The sequence below is a fragment of the Bufo gargarizans genome, chromosome 6, assembly GCF_014858855.1.
Source record: "Bufo gargarizans isolate SCDJY-AF-19 chromosome 6, ASM1485885v1, whole genome shotgun sequence".
Taxonomy (NCBI): Eukaryota; Metazoa; Chordata; class Amphibia; order Anura; family Bufonidae; genus Bufo; species Bufo gargarizans.
This window is the reverse complement of record NC_058085.1, coordinates 154788445-154807137: the sequence shown is the minus strand read 5'-3', so window position 1 is coordinate 154807137 and position 18693 is coordinate 154788445. Positions and strand designations below refer to the sequence as shown.

The 18693-nt window shown below is 37.5% G+C and overlaps 1 protein-coding gene across 17 annotated transcripts in view; it reads right to left on the bottom strand.

Annotated features, from left to right (window-relative positions):
* Window positions 1-18693, bottom strand: part of PAX2 (paired box 2) — a 76045-nt gene that overhangs the window by 33061 nt on the left and 24291 nt on the right. For 14 of the 17 annotated variants that reach the window (XM_044297060.1, XM_044297061.1, XM_044297057.1 and 11 more), the window contains exons 4-5: window positions 12292-12377; window positions 10190-10309 (exon numbers count right to left, since the gene is read on the bottom strand). In XM_044297060.1, the coding sequence (XP_044152995.1) occupies window positions 10190-10309; window positions 12292-12377 (206 nt within the window). The remainder of the gene's footprint in view (window positions 1-10189; window positions 10310-12291; window positions 12378-18693) is intronic. The other 3 variants (XM_044297053.1, XM_044297063.1, XM_044297064.1) reach the window with 1 other exon arrangement.

The following is an 18693-nucleotide window of genomic DNA, read 5'->3' as shown; positions in this document are numbered from 1 at the left end:
GTGACCCATGAGGTTGAATGACTATGCACCTTTAGGCCGGTACAGCGTGGAACATGAGTAAGCCTGAGAGAACCTTACAAGCCAATCTCAAATGCCAGCTTTGTTAGCTGGAAGGACAGAAGGAAGGCGAAAAATTACATAGCATGCAGCTCTAACTATGCTTGTTTAGAGAAACTGCTTGCATTTATGAAGTCTTTGGTGCGGAAAGCAGGGTTGCAAATGACTGCATCAGGAGCGACAGTAGGGGCCATTAATTTCCTGTTATGTTTTCCTGTGTTGGGGGCTTTATTAATTTAATTTTACACTGTCGAACAACGGCGAGAGCTGACACTGCCACACTTTCATTTTTTTTTCATCACTTCATTCTGCTTGTCTGACATACAGCAGCAAATTGTGAGGCCCAGCGAACACAACAGGACTTCACTCTGTGATATCCATCTAATTCAAGCCCACTTCTCTATTTAACCCCTTCCTACCGGCTCACTGCCAGGATCTGCAATCTGCTAAAACTTTGAATTGCGCATGGTTTGAGGCAGTTATAGTATACTGCAAGGTGAAAATTGTTATTATGCATTTTTATATTTATGACACTGATATGTAATATAGAAATTGAGATGTTTCACTTATACAATTTAGGTTATCAGATGTATTTAATATGAAAAGCCTTCTGAAAACCATTATTAAAAGCATTTATATATAATATGATGGCAGAAGGAAGATGTTTTTATCCAACATATATTGGGTCTAATAGGTGGCAGATTATCAAAGTTCCAGATTATTGAATTGTTATAGAGAATTATGTAAAATGTAAAAATAAAATACCATACTATCTCTTTTCTTTGTAATCAGAGGATTATTTTCTGGGACGTAAATACTGATGACCTATCTATAGGATAGCTTATCACTATTTAACTTGTGGGGTTCTGACACCCACCACCACCACAGATCAGGTGTTTGAAGAGGTTACAGCACTGTGGTGAGCATAGCAGCCTCTTAACATCATACCAAGCACAGCGATGGTCACTGCATAGTGGCTGTCTTACAATGCAGCCCAGGTCCATTCACTCGAATAGGACTGAGCTGCTCCTAGGCCATGTGACCAATAAATGAGATGACATTGGCCTAGGAAGAGGCCACAGTGCTCATCGGAGAACTGTGGTCTCTTCAAACAGCTTATTAGCAGGTGCGCCGGGGGTCGGACCACCACAATCATATATTGATGACTTATCCTCAGGATAGGCCATCAATACTAAACTCCCGATCAGGGTCAACAACTTTTTTTTCTGGACAATTAATCAAATAATTATGGACAACCAACATTTTTATGGACAAATTGGAAAAATATAAAAAATTATAAGCAATACAGGTCTGTAGGTCAGATACTAATAGTGAACACCAGCCTTTACTGTGAGTTCTAAAATGCTGAGAATTACAATCAAATGGACTTGCTAAATTACCACCAGACACTTGAAAAAAGTCCTTGATTTTTAAGCACTGTCCAGGAATTTCAGGCAACCCTGTTCCTGGAAAACCCCTCAATCATGATCAATTGTCAAAAAAGTTATAGAAATAATTTGTGGATGGGCAAATTAACCTCTTTGCATTCACTGACTGACAAGTAACACCCCTCAGCTACCTGTTGGTCAGTAAAGTGTGTAGGTAGTATTACTGTAGGTAGTAAAATGTGTGTAAGTCCAGATATGATTACAATTGGACCACAGCCTGACATACAATGCCTGTTGTAGATGCAATACATTAGAGAATAAATGAACATAATATTAGCATTAGTAATACGAAAGCCAAAAACATAACTTATATAACATACAAAGCCTACAAATTATGCCCACAATTGCAAACTCCACCTGCGTTTATCTTACAGGATAGCTTCAATTAAAGTATAGCTTATTGATTTATAAAGGAACTACTGGTATTTTAAACCTAACCCAGTCCTCATGCATGTAGGACAGCTAGGGCTGCGGGTATAATAAGCGTGTATAATGTGATATGATTAATATAGAAGTAATTTAGATACATATATAAATATATCTCATTTTAATAAGGAGCTTTATATATTCCCATAAGGTCAACCCAACTGACCTCAATTTTAGTAGGAAAGTTCTTCAATGACTACACTCTTCCTTGAGTCGGCCTTTTCGTTGCTGAACACACACAGAGATGAAACCCTTATCTTGAAAACTCAAACTTCATAATCAGTGAACAGTAAATCTTTTTCCTGTACTGAATGTCAGAATGGAATGTGTGTAGCATGCTGGGCTCTACCACACAAATTTCTATTCACTTTGCACGGCTAATCTGACTGCTTATCTCCCATCATTCTGCAGATGCCACCAAAAGTTGCAATTGGATTTCTGCACTTATGTTAGAACAGTTATGCCGTAATATACTATGGATTGTAGAAAACATAATGGATGTGATATACCAACATCGCTTTGAAGGGTATGCTCAATATTCAACTTAATTCATTATTTCTGGATAAGCATGGTCATTATTACAACAACCCAAGTTTCCTAGGGTCCTGAAGGGCATATCTGCCGTGATACATTCTGCATTTTTATATATTTTGCGTAATGACTAGGAATGAGAAAGGGGATATTCTTTAAAGGGTTAGTATGTGGCTGACAGCCCATGGACAAGAGTACCGCTGTTGCAATCCTATTAAAATCCAATGCTAATCTTTTTAGCTTTTGTAGTAACATACTGTATAGTTAACCCTAAAAGAAGAGCAACAGGTCTACTTCCTTGTTACTATTTAGCATGAAATGATCATGAAAATTGGCAATTTGTACACAATGGCCCTGAAAATATTAGCATGACCATCGTTATAGGTGCCATTGCAACATAGTGCCATAATTATACTACATGTATATGAGTCATTCTCCCTTTCCATTTGCTTATTTCACCTGCATTGTTCCACTACTGCAGTTTCTTTTTTTTTTGTTGGTTCTCCATCTGATTATCTATGAGGAAATAAATCCAAAAGCTTTGATAGTGGTGCAGTTTGTATACAAGAATGGAAAACTACAGACAGGTTCTGTGTCTCGTGTGGTGCACTCTTGAAGAGGGAACACGAGCCACAGCCAGTCTACATCTCTGAAAAGGTTGGGATTTCTGAGGCCGCCTTCCAGTGCTGTCAAGGTCACCAGGATTAGGTTCACCGAACGGTCAGAGCGGTTTGAGTTACTGGCACCGCCTGCTGATTCCTTTGGTGATTTTTATCCATCTCTTACAGTGTGTGGGATGGGAAGATAACTCACCTAAGTCAGGGGATCTCTAAACTTCTACAGCATATTTAGGAATGTGGGAGGGTCTCATTGCCCCCTTCTGCCTTCATCTAAATAGCAGGTGAGTTTTTATTACCAGTTGTAATAAGACAATACCTTTTTGACACAAAGTGTCCCTTCCTGTGAGCAACAGCAAACATCACAGGCTTCATAAACAGCAATTATCTGTAGTATCTCCTTAATGTTATAGTCCTAGATATACTTTCTATCCTGTTAACTTGAACTGCAAAAGTTCTTAGATGCACAATGAGCCCAAATAAGTAAGACTTGCAGGGGAGGGCTAATAATTTTAGGCTTTGATGAGTGATACGTCTGTGATGCCGGTGATCCTGGGAACGGGAGAGATTTCCTTTTGGTAAGTGAGACTCCTGTCTAATGACTAGGCCTTGACAAGGCCAAAGAAAACTCTCTGATCCCATGGGTTCTGTTTACAAAGCTTCTGAAAAGTTGCATCTAGACCATTAGCGTTTTATCAAATGTTAATCAAGTATCTAATACACATCTTTTGGGCAGGTATAATAACGTAATTTTGATCCAGAAACTAAGAAGGTCTCAAAGGGGACAATCTGGTATCTACTGCATTATTTGCATGTCCCCAGCTACTGCAAAAACCTGGGTTAACTGACTCTAAACTTATCACTTTTGGTATTGAATTGATCATTATAAGAAGAAAAAAATCAGTTGGGGTATGATCACATCCATATTCTATGGCGTTTCTGTAGAAATAAATACTCATGAATGGAAGAGCAATGTTATTGCAGGAGTAGATGCAGGAGATAGTGCTGTCTGTTCTTAGCATAATGAAAAACCATAAAAGCTGTTTTTCATTCATAGTTTCTTTTTTAGATATGGTGTAGACTATTTTCAATGAAGAATCATTAAGTATACAAGCAGTGGCAGTATTTGTTTTACTGTCCAGGCCCTTTCTATGACACTTAAGCCATTTCAACACCCCATACCTTCTAACAATCCAAAGTGGAGTCCTACACAGGTTCTTACTACCCAGTAGCAAGGAAATAAGATCAATCAGAAACCCATAGCAACCACATGGTGTGCCTCTATAGTATGCATCCCTTTGTATACCAGACTTTTACTATATATATAAGTAAAGATATTAGATGGACCTTCCATATGTTGGTCTTACATGGTGAGACATCTTTATGGATACCCAACTATTTCTTGATTATCCAATGTAAAAAGGAAATCTATAATAATATAATTAAATGTTCCACATGTTGGAAACATTGGCCCACAATTACTAATGTAATTAGGCTTAGAATTTGTCTTAAAATGCACCCGTCTAGCTTGTTGTTGTGTGGCTTAGTGAAAAAAGGCATGTGATTTAGAAGGAAAGGGCATGGCTTACAACATGACAACTTTGCTAAAAAAAATTGTGGCCCAAAGTAAGTCAACCAACAGTAATACATTTGGCACATCTTTAGGCTACCTGTGTCAGTCTACACTGTCTAAGTTTTAGACTGAATTAGTAAATCTGCCTCACTGAATTCACTGGTCGTTGATTAAGAAAACAGTATGCATGTTACATACAATATATACTGAAGTGACCAGTCCATGTAAAGAAAGTCACACCGTACCAATCATCATATTGGTATTATAGGTAGATCTCAGGATACAGAGCCAACAGGTTAATTGTGCATAGCCATAAGAATATATGATAATGAACTGTGATTGTAGACAGGGAGATAAGGTGATGTTGGTTCATATTAACTAGATACAGGGTATTATTATCTGCCAGTGGTTCCTCAGCCTACACAGGGAGGTAATAGCAGACTGCCATGCACAGAGCTGTTCAGGTAATTGGTTTATATATCTAGAAGCAGTGGTAGCAATCTCTGCACAGACAGACTAGCAGTAAAGCCAGTTCCTTAAGGCGATTTCCTTTGTCTTTTCAATTGCTTGCACATCCATGAGAGATACAGGGGGAGAATGAGTGAGTGAGAGAGGGTGAGACAGAGAGAGAGGAAAAATGTTAATTTGTGAATTAATAGCTTTTCTCAGCGGAATTGTAAATTCAAATGTCACCTAACACAACGACTCTGTGGCTAGCCTGCTGAAGAAGCAGTGACAAGATACCAAGCTTACGCTGACTCCCCCCTTCCCTAGTCTCCAAGATGCTCAATTTGACTCCTTGCTACTCACACTTGCATTAAAATATAAATGCTGACTTTTTTAACTTTTGCTTTCTTGGCAAATAGTTGCCAATCGGTTTACCGATCAATACTCCATTTTGTATTTTAAAATGTTTGTATTTATTTTATATAACGGCTATCATTCATTAATTTGGGTAATACTGCACCAGCTTACAAGTTTACAGGACTTTACTGAGGATTACCATGGAGAATTCTAAACTGCCATCTTGTGTTCCTCAGATGGTGAATGTTAGATGAGGAGACACAGTTCAAAAGGGTGGCATTAGGAGTAAAGGATTGCGCCAGTGCCAGGGAGACGGACAGTGAGAATGCCAGAGGGACAGACAGCTGCTGCCAGTGTCACAGACATAAATAGTGAGGAATAAACATTTAGACGTATGAGAGTAAATGTGCTAAATTATCTGTAAATAATTGTTCTTTTTGGAGCACTAAGGATTTACCACTTGTATTTATGACGCCACCTTCCACAGGTTTTCCCTCTCTGTAAGTTTGGTTTTCACTGGAATAAAAATATATCATCCATCCAAGCAAACACCATCATTGTAGTAAGCAAAATGGCTGACAGCGCATATTTGCCTTTAAAATATGTTTAATGAATCAACCAGCCTGTTATAATTAACCAGATACGTGCTATAATGAGGGGGGTGCAAAATGTATGCCTGAGTGTAGAGGCTTATATTCTTTAGATTTTAATCTTTTTTTAAAAATTGTTTCTTACAAGGTCATCCTGGCCTGCATAGGCCCATTCATCAAGTCTATGAATGAGAATACTTCAACATTATGGCTGCGTGCCTGTGATTATATATATTAATTGAATTTTCAGCCTTACTGGCTCTCGTTAACTACAGATATAAAGTTATGAGATATCACTATACCAAGAACAAGCCTCTTGCTCAGTTTAAATCGAACATATATACCATTGAGTTACAGTTTGGGCCTAGTTTTTTCCAGCTAGTTCAGAAAAGTTGAGGAGTTGCCCGTGGCAACCAGACAGGCCACTTTTCTACCAGTGCTAGAAAAGTGGAAGCTGTAATCTGATTGGTTTGTACAGGTGACCATTTTTATCTGCCTAATTTGAATACATGAAGCTATTTTGTTCTCTTTTCCCTCAAATCATATGTATATTCAGTGATATGTAATGAAATATATGAATGCATGGGTTGCATAAAGCTATATTGAACATGGAGGTATGTACTAATGATTTTTTTTTACTTTTATACATTTTTCCAAGTCAACATTAGTGAAATAATGTTCCCAAGTACAGAACACATCCCTGGTGAAGCTGATCTTGAAAACATATCCAAGTTTCTAAGTTTCCAAAGGTATAATGAGGGAAAATGAAACAGACAGACGAAAGAGGTGCCAGAAGTGAAAAGCGATGATGCCAGAACCACAAATACTTTGGAGGACCAGAAGTGACAAAAGTGCAGACTTTTAAGCTTCAGTGGTAAAAAGAATGTTTATGCCAGATAACTAGAGGACTTGCCAAAGAGACATACAACGACACTGCCAGAAGAAGAGGCTGACAGAGCCAGACACTTTCAAGTACAGCCATATTTTTGAAGTGCAGTGCCAATGACAAAATGTTGTGATGCTGTATTTCACTCATCAGAAAATATGCTAACATAAAGATGTACTGGTGTTGAGATGGCCAGATATAGCATAGCGGTATTTGTCAAATGGAAATCAGTATCTTATATCTCATTTTTCATAAGTCAGGAGGTAAACCTGCTGCATTTACTATTTACTATTCAATGGAAGTCCAGATGCGTCCAAGTTCAGTTTAATTGCATCCTTCTTGTGCATTTATTGGTACATTTATATATGTTTTTCATAACTTTGTATGTTTGCACACATATTTGCACTAGTAAATAAACCTACATACACAGCGAAACTTATGGTCAGTGTATAAACTACATTTTTAGCCCTAAAAATCACCTTCCCAAGGTCTGTTTTATAATCTGTTGGGCACGTTTTGCTAGTTGAAAAACTATTTTATGCAACAGAAGTTGTCACCTTTCTTAAAGTTTTGAACACATCTACAGATGTAGCCAATGTTATCTTGACTGATGTAACGTGTTAACACAGCAAAAAATAAAGAACAACTAAAAAACTAAAGATTGCATTCAATTGACCGTTCTGGCATGCCTAGAGTCAAGATAATGCTGGCTACATCTGTAGCTAGGCTCCGATACGGATACAACTGGGAAAGATTGGTAGAAACACTATTGGTTGTCATCCTGCTTCCCAGCAAGCAGATTTAACCAAGAAACAGCAGAACAGAATATAATAAGAGCTCATACAACAGGACAACTCAAGGACTTACATGAACAGGTGATTTTTTTTTTAGGGGATGTGCTCTTCAGTTAGACCTGCTGCAAGGCCTATTGCATCAGTCTCAGTTACTTTTGACACAAGCAGTTCCACCATTATGCTGTTTAAAGAGCATGCTGTGCAATTTCAGGTAATTTGGGATTACAAAGCACTGATTATGTCTCTCATGCTCAGCTTATAATATAAGGCATACGATAAAAACCGAAAGTCGCAATGTAAAAATAAAAGCAAAACCTCTTAGCCCAGCAATGTCTAACCTGTCAACACAGCAAAAATCTAACAAATCTATAAAGAGGAGAAAAAATAGCCTGAAAATGATGCTGCTTCAGTCAGTTCTAATACTCACAACAATATACCAAGCAGGTTATAAATCCTAGAATAAGGCATAAAACCTGAAACATCATGAAAATAATAATAAATTTGTTACACGACCTAGCCAGAGTATGCCACCAAATTCTCATTTTAACCCGGTCGCTGTCGAATAATCATTTTCTGCTAGGATGTGATTAAATGCCGTTTGTTTAAGATATCTTCTCCTGCTTGTTTCTGTTTAACGGTGGAATCCGGGAAAATGTACAAAGGAGAATTACTTGGCTGATTTCCCTTAACTCTTTCAATAAACAAGGGAGAATAGAAGTGTTCAGCTTTCCTTCTCTCTCTCTCTCTCTCTCTCTCTAACACAGAACTGGTGCTGTGAATCACTCTGCTGCCTTCACCCAACCAGAGAGTTTGGCTACATCATCCTGACACATAATTATCTCTACTCTTCTTAATCATCCGTGCCGCTGTTACTGTGTAATGAAAGCAGCAACAAAGATGACAGAGTAGAGGAGGACTTTTCACCTTATATATAGGATGGCCAAGCAGCAAGTGTATCTGCAATGTATCTATATTCCCATAGATTTATACTTTCTTATAAGTAGTCCTGTTGCAAAGTAAGAATGAAGTAATTGTGCCAAATCTGTTACATTCTAGAGGAAATCGTATCACCAGGCCAAATCAGGTAAGACCTGGCCAATGGGACAGCTATGTGGCATATTGCTGCCTGTAGAAGAGAATGTCTGGATTGAATAAGTGTAGTAAAAGTTTTCTCAACCTCCTAGGCAAGGATATAGGTATCAAAGAGGTAGTATCTATGGGGTCTATGAAGAATGGAGGTCAACCCCATTCCTCATGGCTAGTGTCGGCCTACATAAGAGTCCTCCTGTGCACAAACCATGTTATTTAGGAATAGAAGGTCAGTGACTGGCCAAAGAGATTGGAAATACTGGGTCTTCCAATCCATATATTAAGGCACCATAAAGCTGGACCAGAAATGGTTGCTTTCTCTCATGCATCTAAGAACTGCCGGTCCTGTGCACTATTGTTAGGGCTACTTGGCTACTCTGGCTATGTGACATTAAAATTACAATGTGGCACTGCTAAAAATCACAACTAATATGAGTGAAAGTGGTTGTTCTGAAATCCAGCAGGTTGGGACTTCTCCTAAACATTGGTGACTTTCAGCTTTCAACGTAACCACATTCACTCACATCAGTTGTGATGTAGCAGTGTGACATTGCAATTTTATGTCACATTGCCCTATGCCACCCTGTGGCCCTAATCTAACTCTTCAAGTCCAGAAAAAACTGGCAGTTATATTTTAGGACAGTCCACATAAAAACTCAGTTATTTACAGATCTAGTACCTATTGTCAAGTCATTAGAACTACATGTCTGAGAATATAATTCATTCTGGATTTAATAGTCCCATGATTATGTCAATCTCAAGTATACAAGATGGCAGGGATAATCATAACTAAATCCAAAGTGGCAACATGTATTTTATTGGTCCACACTACATCATCCAAGGTTCTTCCTACCTCAGGTAGCAAACCATTATCTGTCATCTTATAACATATAATAGATTAAAGTATACCAGACGAGCTCTAATGTAAGAATATCTCACAAACTAAAAACATATACAGAGGTCCAAGTGCATACCTCTAAATGATGGAATAGGTATAAAAGTGCTATGACAGAAAATGCCCAAAACAGCACATAATGTGAATCAAAAGGGGAAATATAAACCTCACACTAGCAAAACATTTTTTCTTCTCTAAGGCAAAAAAAAATCATATTGTCCTTCAACTATGTGTTAATGTGTTACTGGATAATAAACTGTTATTTGTAAAGAATGCTAAGTTAGATTTATAATGCTGGTAAGTTAACTATATGGTGGACATGTCACCAGTCTACTTCCATGACATAAGAGACCTTAAGAGCAGAAGGTCGGTGCATGGAGGCTACAACTGATCTGGTATAGGAGCAGCTGGTACGCATGGCTTTGAAATTAGACCCTATTTACAAGAGATACAGAATAAAGCTCTCTCTTTTTCCCTACCTTCATCGCGTTTCCTTTTTTCGCCATTTGAACGAGGTATACCCAGGATCCCATTTATGGAATAAGAGCCTACGGGATCATTGGAGGCGCTGGAGACAGGAGGAGATGCTGTACTGGGAACTAAACAAAATGAGAAAGGACATATAAGCCTGTGAGGAGACAGCTACTGTGGATCCTTCAATAGGTCACTAAATTTAAGGAAGCTTCTCTGGTATATGCCTAACAAGAGTACACACATAAGGGAATCCCTGTAGGAAAGTAATGGTCATCCACTTCCAAACAACGGAAGCAGCCATTTTGTGGGTAGGCCTAATATTATGAAAATGGTACTTTATATCCAGGGACCAGTAAACATTGCATTTACTGGTTCATAGAGCAGTCATTAGCTGTTTTCCCATATTTGTATCGTTCACTGCTCTCCATTACTTGCCCCAACTATTAATGTCACCTATTTTTTACTACACTGAGTGTTGTATATGAGAATGATGGAAGTGATGTATGCTAGCCTAGTATGTCAACTTTTTAACAGACTGCACTACATTTATTTTGATAAAAAGGGTAAGGCAATAAAAAATAAAAAACATTTTAGTAAAATTCAGAAATGGCACTAGCTACTTATAGGTTGGTGAACTAGTTTAAGGAACATTTCTACCCATAATGTATATGAAGTACATGAATCAGCCTCTATCTATAAATGCATGAATATAGGAGATAAATAGCCCCAGATTCTGGAGGGTAATGCCATCTAACATGGGCAGGTTTCCACCTAGACTAGGTAAATCCCTCTACCCTAACTACTGCGTGGGGAAAAGGAAGAAACAACAGGAAGATGTAATGGCCGCCACTTGTTTAGTCCTGCAGGAGGAGGGGGTCAACAAAGCATTTTATTAACTGGTTACTGTATGTTCTGAAGTTTCTGAACCATATCATGGAGCAGCGGAGAAATATCTTAATGATTTAGCTACACTTTACAAGAATCGTTCTATGGAATACAATCAATCTACAAGGACGCCAGGAATTTATAACCCATACGTTTCTTCGGTTTCTGAATCACCCAAAAAGTTTTTACACGACTTTCAAAAACTACAATAGTGTTTTCATGTCCAGTTCATAACATTTTGTTCCCTTGACTTTCCAACATGATGACACATTCTTCCATTCTGAAACATAGTGGTTAAAAGCTGAAACCAGTGGTTACTTATTGTTACTTTAACCATAACCCCTTGCCCTTTCTAAATCATGAGTCAGTAATCACATGAGTCACAAGGGTGGATTTCATTGGACTACTCACTAATTTAGGCCTATTGACCTCATCATGTCTTTCTATAGGAAGTGAATACAAATTACTACCTAGGTGCAAACACAAAACACGCTAGCTATGTCAAAAATGTAATCACAAGTAGTAGCCCAAGAGAAGTGCTATAGTGACCTTGTTCCAAGTGATGTAGCTGGCATTAAAGGGGATATCCCATGTTTAATGTAAAAAATGAAAATCATACATAATCTAGTACACGACAATCTCTTTCTAACAAAGCTAGAACCAGCCCTGTACCTTACATGGATCCAGAGATCCACCCATTCATTGCTCCAATTATTCTGATAGATTTATTTCAAGCTGGCAGCTTAGGGGCTATGTCTTTTCTCAGAGGGCCTGTCCTGTCTGCTGCGGCTAGGGGTAGTTGAAGGATGGAACTGAGCTTTCGTATCAGTGAGCAGGACAGAGAAATTAGAGAAAGGGCAGACAGCAGGAGGCGCTATACAGGTGGATTTCATTGAATAAGTCAGTAGCTATAATACATTTTTAGTTATATGCAATTACAAAAATATTCAGATCGAGGTGCTTATTTGAAAACTGTAGTGTATTTTTCATGGGACAACCCCTTTACAGTAAGTTCTGGCATTTTGCTATATCTGTATTAACACAAATCTTATTCCAGTACAGGGTATAAACCATCGATTTCCATGTATTCTCTAAAACATTACCAAGTGACTCTAATTCTATAAGATTTTGTCAACTCTCCTACATTTAATGTCCTTACAATGGCTAATTCAACATTATAGTACATATGCTTAAAGTACATCACATAATGTGAATGAATTACCGATAGTATGCCCTGGTGCGCTTACTGGCGTTCCAGATCCATCTGGTGTTGGGTGAAATGGTTGTTGTACTTTTGTCCTGATAATTCTGAGGAGAAAAAACAAATAAGATTTTATTACCTGGTTATTTTTGTCTCTTTATGTAAGAAAAAAACAACATAGATGACCGAGAGCTCCAAACTATATTCAAATCCAAGCAAATGATTTAGAGTAGATTACAGATTTTTTTTTTTTATGAACACAATTTTTCCTTTTAAAAATAAATACAAAAGAAAAGAGTTGCTCTTTAAAACATTACTAATGACTTGGGACATGATTACAGCGCAGGCAGATTAATGCTTGCAATTCTTTTTAAGCCATAACAAGCTTTCATCGACAATGAAGCTGTAAGACAGGCTGCGAGAAAGAAGCCAAGTTGTGTGTATGCTAACAGTATATATAGTATAAAGGTTTAAAGGTATAAAAAGAAGATGTGGTTAATGGTTATGCATCATGGGAGTTTCATATGCATGGTTGTCTCCTATCTTAGACAGTATAATGTGTTCTGCTTTCTAAACAAAGACAAAGCTGGTGATGTCTTCTTATCCATTTACAATGCATGTTTTTACAAGTTATATCAAAGATATCAAACTGACAAATCTCCCAAGATGAGTGTATAAAATACAGGAACTGCTGCTGCCGCCAGGTGTGTGCTCACTGAGCCAAGCCAGGGAAGATTTAGGAATATGAGGTTATATCACTAAAACACATATAGGCTTAGCTGTACTTAATATTTGTGTGTATCGGTAAAATCGCCTTCTAGTCCTGTGTGCATATACATAGAACTGATTTTATTCTCTTCCCTGTGAATATTGCTTGTTGTAACACTATTGTTTAGTTAACAATCTGCATACAATGCACACGTCTTAAGTGTCACGATAAATAAGATAATAAAATTAATAAAATATATATAATATAGATAGATAGTATATATACAATCCATAACGACCACAAAGATCATTTTTCCTGGGAATTTTGTTAAGGGTTACAATGTATATTATCTAAAAATAAAAGTTTATGGCCCAGCTCCCATACCAACTCCAATAAAGGCAATGCAACCTAGAGTTTCCAGTAATAGTTTTTACCTTTTGCTTTAGACTTGGGCTTAGTTTTATATCTTACAAACTTTCTCCCTAGGGCTTCCATGATGAAATAATGGTATAGTTTTATTAATATAAAAAGGTCATTTTTGTAATCAGGAAACACTATATTGATTTACCTATTTGGCAAAAATTGCCAAAGAAAAATGTAAGGACATTTCATTCTGTGTTATTTTAATACTGGTATATAGCAAATTTATGCTGGCATTGTGCATGAAAACATTAGCCCTAAGCAGTTGCCAGACAATATACTCCTTATCAGTGAGGTTAGGCTGCACTTTACTTAGCCAGTGATTAATTCAGAAAGTTTAATAAGTGATGTTGGGAGGGAGCCTGCAGGTGTATTCACTGTCCTTTCGATGGTATCTTCATGTATTTGGCTTTGCACTTTCAATTGGGCTATTATAAGCAGAAAATGACTTAATATGTATCATTATTATATATTGTACAGGCTGAGATGGACACATTCCTCAGATCCTTTATCCTAGGTTTATTCATATGTCTGTTCAGTCATTGCTCCTTGGCTTTGGTCTTTAACACTTAAAACTCCCAAATGCCATACATAGTCTGACTTCATTGATTTTACCAGAGCTCTGAGGCCAGAGGATGGGAATGGGGTGCAGGCAAAGAGATTTAAATAGAAAACTATAAATTATTTCTGACAGTAAAGCAATAGTGTCAGTGTGCTGAGCAGAAGTCCTGTGTCACTATTAGATGCTTCTTAACCTGGTAACGCTATAGAAAAGGTTAAATGTCTGATGAAACCAAATACCTATGGGGCTAAATGGATCCCAGCAGCAACATAAGTGATACTGGCCAAATATATCAAAGCTTTAGGCTGCTAATATTTATCTTGTTATTGACTAGGGTGTTCAGGCCATACATCTGAAACCACCTTGGTTGACATGTGGCTTTGAAGAAGATAAAGAAGCCTACAAATGCAAAATCATTAAAAATTTCAAATTGGAAATGCCTAACTTTTATTTATACATATATATATATATATATATATATATATAATCACTAGAAGAAAATAATCAATAATATATTGTAAATAATTATAGTAAAAAAATAAATTGTATAAAGTATAGGTTGACATCTTTAAAGTACTGAAAGTTTTTTTTCCTGTTTATTTAATTTCACTGTTGACACTTTTTGGTTTATTCATTTGTCAGTGGAAATACCCTATTATACATTCCATGTAAACAAGAAATTCACTGAGTCAAGCACCTGAACTAATGAAGTCTGTTTTCTTATGGATTTGTGTGCTATGGTTGATTGACCAGTAAACTAAAATATACAAAGATTTCCTCATACCTCATCGTGCATTCTTAGTAAGTGATTAGGAATGGGTAATAACTGGCAGGTTTTTCCATGTGATGTCATCAAAAACAATGTCAGTTTAATATAACACCTGTTTAGGGTAAACATCCTTTGATATTGGAGTTGTTCATACTCCTTGAAAGGTCAGTAAGCTACTGGATAAGCATTATTAAATTTGTAGTTGCTCTTCTTGACTGCAACACAACACTCTATTATTACTATTTTACTATAAACACATACTAATATACTATATGAATTCCAGACCAGTTATCGGAAACAAGAGTTCATAGGAACGCTCGATCACAATAATTGGCCAATATAATTGAGCAGCCGATCAGCTGATAAACGAGCAAATGCTTGTTGACTTATGGTCTTCTTTCATCAGGTTGAAAGTTGTCCGATTATCGGCAGCACATCTCCCTGTGTAATCAGTGATATGCTGCCAATAATCAATAGAAAACAATGAGGGAGGAACAACTGGACTCTTTCTCCCACATTCAGTTTGTATCGCTTTATGTAATCGGACTGGTACAAACCAGCGCCGATAGTAGTGTTATGATCTATCGGTGCTCGCACTTCCTGAGAATCATGCAGTCTAATAGGCCATATGACTTTTGAAAAAGGCCTATAGGATTTTCCTGCTTTATATATTATGCCACCCCACATTGTGTTGTCCAGATCCGTAGAGTCAAAGAGATCTTATCAATGGAATCTAACAATGCCTTCAGTATACCTACACTGTTTATATGACTCACTTATGACTCACTTACTCTGGATTCTGGGTTAGTTCTGGAGAACCAGTATAACATACATCAATAGGGACGGAAACTATTATATACTCATTTGGAAGCAGAAACAGCTATCTTTATAGTGCAAAGGACAGTGTGAAAGCTGATAGATAGATAGATAGATAGATAGATAGATAGATAGATAGATCATACATAGATAGATAGATACCTGTAGATAGATAGACAGATAGATAGATTCATAGATAGATAGATACCTGTAGATAGATAGATAGATAGATAGATAGATGATAGATAGATAGATAGATAGATAGATAGATAGATAGATAGATAGATACCTGTAGATAGATAGACAGATAGATAGATTCATAGATAGATAGATACCTGTAGATAGATAGATAGATAGATAGATAGATGATAGATAGATAGATAGATAGATAGATAGATAGATAGATAGATAGATATTGCTATCACCCCCTATAAGTATAGATAAGAAAACAAGATTCAATACTTTATTTATATTTTTAACTTAGCTCCATAGGAATTGATTGACCGCCTGCCTTGTGCCATTCACATAAATTCAGAGACTTTATTCAGGAGTCATGTACATTCTATTGAATAAGCAATTTGGGAGGGTGAATTAACTGCCGTTGCTAGAAAGTCCCTGAAGAAATATTAAAATTGCTGGCAGACCAAATCAATACTCACTGAACACCCAGTGTGAGTGGCCTTGGATTGTGTCTATAATGGATATGCGCAGAATCCTATGCCAAAGAATGGGGGATTCCTTCGCACTCACATAGCTGTGCTTCGCTGCCCGTCAATTTTAATAGCAAGTGATCTTCTATGAAAAAAGTGATTGTATTTCTTTTTCTACAAGTCTCCCCCTCTTTTCCTTGATTATTCTGAAACCAAGCGTATAGAACTGTTTAGATCAAACACATCAACAGATGTTTATAGAGTCCCTGCCCTATTACTAGCAGTTCAATGTCTGTCACATAATGACTACCTCTAAATAATAATGGAAAGTGAAGGCAGAGCTTACTAAAATCACTAGTTTTGTCAATATGAATTGTTCAGTGAGAATCACTAAGTGCTGATGTCAGTTGTCACAAAATAAGGTAATGGCATGCTGAAGTCAATAGCTTGTATGGTCCAGGTCAGGCTATGTTGCTCAGTCAATCATACTCCAGTTGAACCGTACATCTGGAGACGTCAGCACTTTATAAATGATAACGACTGGCAATAATACCGTTTATTCAACAAATGCAATCAGAGAAGCGATACTAGGTGCCTCATGATCAAATTTGTCCGCCCTGTGTAAACCTGAGCCTAAGCTGAATGGGGGTAAGACTCAAATGCATAACAGAGCTATCACCATACTTCTATATGTTTCAAAAACTTGGAGAAGAGATAATTGCTCTCATATAAAATGCATCTACAATTATCGCAGACAGTTCTGGATCTATAGTTACTGACATAGAACGCCATTTTAATCTTTTTGTCAACAGATAATGGAAGAAGAATAAGTTATGCGTAAAGTTATGAAGTGTCCTAGACATATTAATAAATACGGGGGCATTACAATGATAATGTACTAACAGTGTGCAGGATCTGTCAATTCAGGTAACAGAGGACATAGGTTCTACAAACATGGCATGTCCAGTACTGGTGTCAACATTAGATGTGCTGGTGATTAATGGACAGGGTGTCATTTTGCATTAGGATAGTCTGGGCTATTGAGCCTTGATAAGAAAAGGCACCCTTAATATTTGGTGCATTAGTGTTCACTGTGGAAACAAACATCTGCCCCTCCAAAATGAGCTTCTTAACACCCCATGATTGTACAACCCAGGAAAAAGGAAAGAGCAAAGACTACTGGCAAACCTCATTGGCACCTTATATGGAAATTACATAGAAACAGAGAAGATTGACCGCAGAAAAAGACCACATGATCCACCTAGTCTGCCCTTATATTAATACTTAGGGTAGACATACTAGTCATGTTTAAATTCACTCACTGTTCCCAACCACAACAGATGGGAGTTTGTTCCAAGCTGGATCTATTCTTTCAACGTAAAAATATTTCCTGGCATTGGTTCTGTTCTTCCCCCAACTAATTTTAGATTGTGTCCCCTTGTTCTTGGGTTGAGGTTTTTTTTTAAATTAAAAACACTTCCCTCCTTAGCCATATTTATAATTATTTATGCCCTTTTTTTCAATCATATCCCTCCTTTTCCTTCTGTCCTCAAGGCTATACAGATTAAGTTCTTTAAAGTGGTTCTCCGGGCTTTTACTATTGATGACCTATCCTCAGGGTGATAGCAACATCAATATCAGATCGGCGGGGTTCCGACACCTGGTACCCCCACCGAACAGCTGTATGAGGAGACCGCGCGTGCAGTGTGCGCGTGCCGTCTACTGTCTCTCTTCCTGCTCTACTGTTGCTGTATATGTCAAAGCAGCTGTGAGCATGAAGAGAGAGGGCGCGCTGTCTCCTCATACAGCTGATCGGCGGGGTACTGGGTGTCTGACCCCTGATGATCTGATATTGATGACCTATGCTGAGGATAGGTCATCAATAGTATATACCTGGACAACCCCTTTAAGTCTCTCATATGTTTTATGCTTTCATCATGTTTGTAGCCTACTTTTGCACCCGTTCTTTTTTACCTTGCTGATAATATCATTAGACATGAATATATTACTGTATATCACGTTGTATAAGCTTCTACATGTAAAAAATGTAACTACTAAATTGGGTTTGATAATAATCTCCAGTAAGTAAATTCTTTTATTTGGAAATGAAGTTGAATAATATGCAGAGTATCTAAAAGTTGTAATACACATTAGATAGATGTAAGTGTAGGTTTGAAAAACTGGTGACCGATTGTTACACCGGTGCTGCCACCACACAGATTCTACTCTAGATTATGCATTACAGGCATTCATACTGGCCATGTTCAATGACACCAGGTGCTGCAGGAATGACCTTTCACTTTCGTTCAAGTTACAGCCGACTGCACCGAATACAGTGAAGTGCTATTGACTTCCTTCCAGACGATGATGTTCTGCCATTGGCTAAAACGATTGTTCATTATTAAATTTTACCTGATGAACAAACATTTTAGACTTGTGTATATGGGCACCTAAAAGGGCCATTGAACCTTCCAAAAACTTTTGATATGCCATAGTG